This window comes from Podarcis muralis, chromosome 17 (assembly GCF_964188315.1).
Source record: "Podarcis muralis chromosome 17, rPodMur119.hap1.1, whole genome shotgun sequence".
Classification (NCBI taxonomy): domain Eukaryota; kingdom Metazoa; phylum Chordata; class Lepidosauria; order Squamata; family Lacertidae; genus Podarcis; species Podarcis muralis.
The window spans coordinates 37,969,660-37,974,560 of record NC_135671.1 but is presented as its reverse complement, the minus strand read 5'-3'; the positions used below and the strand labels follow the sequence as shown (position 1 = coordinate 37,974,560).

Here is a 4,901-nt window from a genome sequence, read left to right as displayed (position 1 = left end):
ACTTTGTAATGCAGCCAGCATACACACATACACAAACACAAGCAGAGTGCAGGAGAAAAGTGGATGCTTTTCTGGAGCATGTTTCAGTCAGAGTTACTGGCTGCTGAGGGTATGAGGCTTATTGGGCAGGGGAAGATGTTGGGTTTAGACTTTGAGTATGTCTCTCCTTCGCTCCCCTTGCAGGTCAGCTGGCGTGGAGCAACTTATGTACATCAAGGAGGATCTGATCATCCCACATGTGAGTGGATGGCCCTGGGCCAGCCTGTTCTGCTTTTCAGCATTCTGCCCCCTTTATGCATGGGGAGAAAGCATCCAAATTGTACCTAATTCATCCTTGTCCTAGTGATCTAAAAGCCAGAAGATCAGAACTTCCTTATTTAGACCTTCCAGAGTATTAGGGGGTTGTGAAGCAGGATTCTCCCTCCCTCCCGTCCCCAACAAAGTTCAAACAAAACTAGGAGAAAACACTTGACTTGTTGTACATAGGGACTGCCAGTGCTTGCTTTTAGGGAAGTCCACTTCCTGCTTTGAGAAATATTTAAAGAGACCCCAACTTCCATCACCCCCAGTAGTCCATGGGATCTTCCTTTGACTCAATCAGCATGTGAAGTGGGATGGTTAAGCCAGATTCAGTTAGGTCCCCCCTGGAAAGAAGTGGAATAGCTCTAGGTCTGTCTGAGTGGGGTGGTACCCCATTCTTCTTCAAATACTGAAACAAACCCCAGTTAACACTTTCTTTTTGTGGGGGACACTGCCCTTTGTTTCCGTCCCAGTTCCCATCTGCCACAAATAAAGTAAGTCCATTGGCTGCGTTCCTCTGTGTGGGCTGGGAGTATATTTGAGACATCCCTTCCTGAACCCATTTCTTCCTGCCTGTCTAGCACCACAGCTTCTATGACTTCATCGTCACCAAGGCCCGGGGGAAAAGCGGTGAGTTTTTTTGCCCTCCCTCCATTGCCAGCCTTCGTCCATTCTGAGTCTACTTGGGGAAGTAATGCAGGGGGTGGGTTCTGTTCTAGTTACTGTGGCACAGATGTGGTGGTGGTCAGAGTCAGACTGGGCTGCAGTTGCATGTTGGCAGAGAGAAGGTTGCTTGGGCTAAGAGAAAAGGTAAAGGGGCATAAACATAGAAGCAATGGGCAAATCGCAGTGAGACTGTCCCCTGTGACATGGCGACAATCAAAGGAGTAGCGACTGAAGCATTGGTAGAAAGGGAGAGGCTGAAAAGGGGATGTAGACTTTCCTGTGGGTTATAAAGTACTTGGCTGAGGTTGAAAGTTCAAGAGAGGGGTTTGGGCTGTGGGGGTAGGTGTGATAAGCTCCAGTATGAGCCTTTTCTCTCTCCCATGGGGTGCTCCCCAATCCAGGGCCGCTCTTCAATTTTGATGTACACGATGATGTTCGGCTTCTAAGTGACGCAACAGTGGAAAAAGATGAGGTGAGGAGGAGGAGGGAACTTGGCCCAGCTCTGTATTAAGTTCTGTATTAGGTGGCACCTACAGTAGTGTCAGGGATGCGGGTGGCACTGTGGGTTAAACCATAGAGCCTAGGACTTGCCGATCAGAAGGTTGGCGGTTCAAATCCCTGCGACAGGGTGAGCTCCCATTGCTCGGTCCCTGCTCCTGCCAACCTAGCAGTTTGAAAGCACATCAAAGTGCAAGTACATAAATATGTACCGCTCCGGCGGGAAGGTAAATGGCGTTTCCGTGCACTGCTCTGGTTCGCCAGAAACGGCTTAGTCATGCTGGCCACATGACCCGGAAGCTGTATGCCGGCTGTCTTGGCCAATAAAGCGAGATGAGCGCTGCAACCCCAGAGTCGGCCACAACTGGACCTAATGGTCAGGGGTCCCTTTACCTTTATAGTAGTACCAATTCCGCTGATTGACGTAGTCGGGTGGCCTCATGCGAGGACAGGTTCTTAGGTAAACTGGTCCAAAGCTAAGGGCAATCCTGCTGCAGCATTCTGCACCATCTGCTCCTTCTGGACCAAGTGCAAGGGAAGCCCCGCAGAGAGTGCATTTCACTCCAGAATACATGGACAACACTTGACTGGGGAATGGCTGATGCAAAGAACTCCTTCCCAAAGAACTCTGCTGTCTGCATTGGGAAAGGAGGGACGTGCTCAAACAATCCTTGTCTTCAGATAAAGTTTCCACCCCCATTCTGAGCTTGCTGGGCTTTTCTGACCATAGTTTCCCCCACCCCAATTCCCCTCTTGTCCGCCATCTCCAGTCCCACGCCGGCAAAGTGGTGCTTCGCAGCTGGTATGAAAAGAACAAGCATATTTTCCCTGCAAGCCGGTGGGAGCCCTACGACCCCGAGAAGAAGTGGGACAAGTACACGGTAGGGAGTGGGGGGAGCTGGGGGAAGGGGTGTGGTAAGGATGGGGGAGCTCTGAAGGAAGGGGAGAGGTGTCTCAAATACTGGAGGTTTCGAATGACTTGCCTTGCGAATTTACGGCAGTATGAGTATATCCCTGTGAAATTATATTGGGCTTTCTTCAGAATACTCTAAATGCTGTGTCTGTGATGTCTTGCCCTGTATGGTAGGCCTAGATCGATCAGTATCACTATGTTACTAATGGATCATTGAGAGATAATGGCTTGCATAAACCTTTGCAGCAAGTTTATATAGCTGAGGTGATATTTGAACTGGGAATGTTCTAGCTCATGACCCCATTCCCTTAACAACCACAGTACTCAACAGTCTGTCTTCACAAGTTCTTTCTCCCTCGCTGGAACTCTCTTGCCAAGGAGTTCTTGATGGTGCTCTCTATCTTCTGCTTCATCTTCCCTGTCTAACTGAACCTGTGAGGTTTTGCTTGATGATGATGGTGACAACCACAACAATAACAACTTTTATTATTTCTATTCTGCCTAATTGACTGGGTTGCCCCAGCCACGCTGGAAGGCTCTAAAAAGTCACCTGTTTGACATCTTTTGGGAGGGCATTCCACTGCCGAGAAGGCTCTCTGCCTGGTTCTCTGAACTACCAGAATGCCCACAGAGGTGGACATCAGTGTTCAGGTTGGACAATGGAGGTGGAGGCGCTCCTTCAGATATATTGGGTTGAAGCTGTTTAGGGCTTTAAAGGTCAGCACCAACACCTTGAATTGTGCTTGGAAATGTACTGGAAGTCAGTGTAGATCCTTTAGGACCAGTCTTCTATGGTCACAGCAGCCACTCCCCGTCAACAGTTTAGCTGCCACATTCTCAATTAGTTGTAGTTTTCTGAGCAATTGCTTCGTGGTTGTAGACGTTTTAAACTCACCATTCCTTGAGGCATTTTGGCAGCAGTATTTTATAGTTGTGAAGTGGTTTTTGTTGGGACTGGGCTGTTTATTGTGTTTTAATAATTGTAAGTCACCTCAAGTTTTGAAGAAGCAGGAGGGGAGAATGTTTCAGTGCCTTTAGAGCAGAGATGGGAACCTGTGGACCTTAAGAAGTTGTTGTTGAAACCCCAACTCCCATAAGCCCCAGTCAGCATAGTAAATGGTCAGGGATAATGGGAATTGGGAGTCCAACATTTGAAGGTCCCACAGGTTCACCAGCTGCAATGTTGTGTGTAATGTGTAGCTTGGCCTAGTGTCCTCCATTCGAATTGCTCACTCCTTCATTCCAGAATCTTGAGCACCCTGTGCTGCAGTTATTTAGCACATCTGCAAAGCGATCAGGTTTGATCAGCCCATTTTGTGAACCACCCTTGGTGCTCTTTAACATCCTCTTTTTAGTGTGTAGATGTGATATTTGCATCAAAGATTCTTAAAATTCAAGCTCCTCCTCTTGCAGATACATCCAATTGATGACTCGTACACAATCTGTTTCCTGCCATGTTGCTTTCCCAGCAGCTAGCAGAAACGATGATTCTTAACCCACAAGGCCATGGCCTTGTCCTTTGCATCATCAAATTTCCTCACTCGTGGTTTATCACTGTGGTCTGTTAGGTCATTAGCATTATTCCGTTGTAAATGAACGAGGCACTGCTGTTCTGTAATCACCCTAAGCGCAAAGAGATGCCACTGTGGTACCTGACCTAGCTATGAAGTGGTGCCCCGTTCATGTGGTTTTCACAAGCGGTGCCCAGTGCTTCCTGGCAAAACTTCTACAGCATGGGACTGGAACAACTCCCACCCTCTTCTTCCTTCCCACAGATCCGCTGAGGGACGGATGAAGCTGCTGATCCTCTATTGGTGTGATACGTGGCTGCATTCCTGAAGCTGCTGCAGCATCTCTCCTTTATCCCACTCCAGCCCTCCAACCTCTGCAGCTGCACCTTCACCCCTAACTGTATCAGCCTTTGGTGAAATAAACTTTGCCTCACCTAAACATGAAGTGTTGTGTTGTACCACTTGTGGCCAAGGGCTGCCAAATCTGCTGGATCGAAACTTCATTTGAGCCATGGGATAGTGCTGGAATCTGCTTTCAGACTCTGGGTGGGTTCTAATGGAAGCCTGATTGGTTGGTTTCTCATTTTTTCTAACAAGTGTTTCATGCTACTTACGGCCAAGATGCAAAATAAGTAACAAAAGATGCTAGCCTGAAAATATATTGCCTCAGCCTCATCAGAGTTGTATTCATCTGTTTTTAATTCAACAAGGGGGAGGGGAGAAAAAGATTAAATTAATTTAGATTAAAGATTAAATAATAAAAAAAAAATTAAAGAGGAAAGAAAGAAGAAAAAAACTACAATAATAATATACAAAAAATACCAATAACAGTTAAAGAGGCATATTGACATATAAAAGGAAGGTGTGGGGGCAGAACAAACTCCTTTCTAATTTATAATAGTTTCCATTCCTAGTTACCTGCAAACAGTTCTTGTTCACCCCAGACAACCATGCAAGCACCAGTGTTCAAGCCTTACTGAAGCTGTATCTACTTTATATATTCAAACTCTCTT

At 46.9% G+C, this 4,901-nt stretch overlaps 1 protein-coding gene across 1 annotated transcript in view; it reads left to right on the top strand.

The window, feature by feature from the left end:
* The window catches only part of FAM50A (family with sequence similarity 50 member A), an 11,140-nt gene extending 6,813 nt beyond the window's left edge, over positions 1-4,327 (top strand). The window contains exons 8-12 of the mRNA XM_077921667.1: positions 149-238; positions 882-930; positions 1,368-1,438; positions 2,235-2,345; positions 4,153-4,327. Coding sequence (XP_077777793.1) covers positions 149-238; positions 882-930; positions 1,368-1,438; positions 2,235-2,345; positions 4,153-4,161 — 330 coding nt within the window. The 3' untranslated portion in view covers positions 4,162-4,327. The remainder of the gene's footprint in view (positions 1-148; positions 239-881; positions 931-1,367; positions 1,439-2,234; positions 2,346-4,152) is intronic.
* Positions 4,328-4,901: the final 574 nt, after the last annotated feature.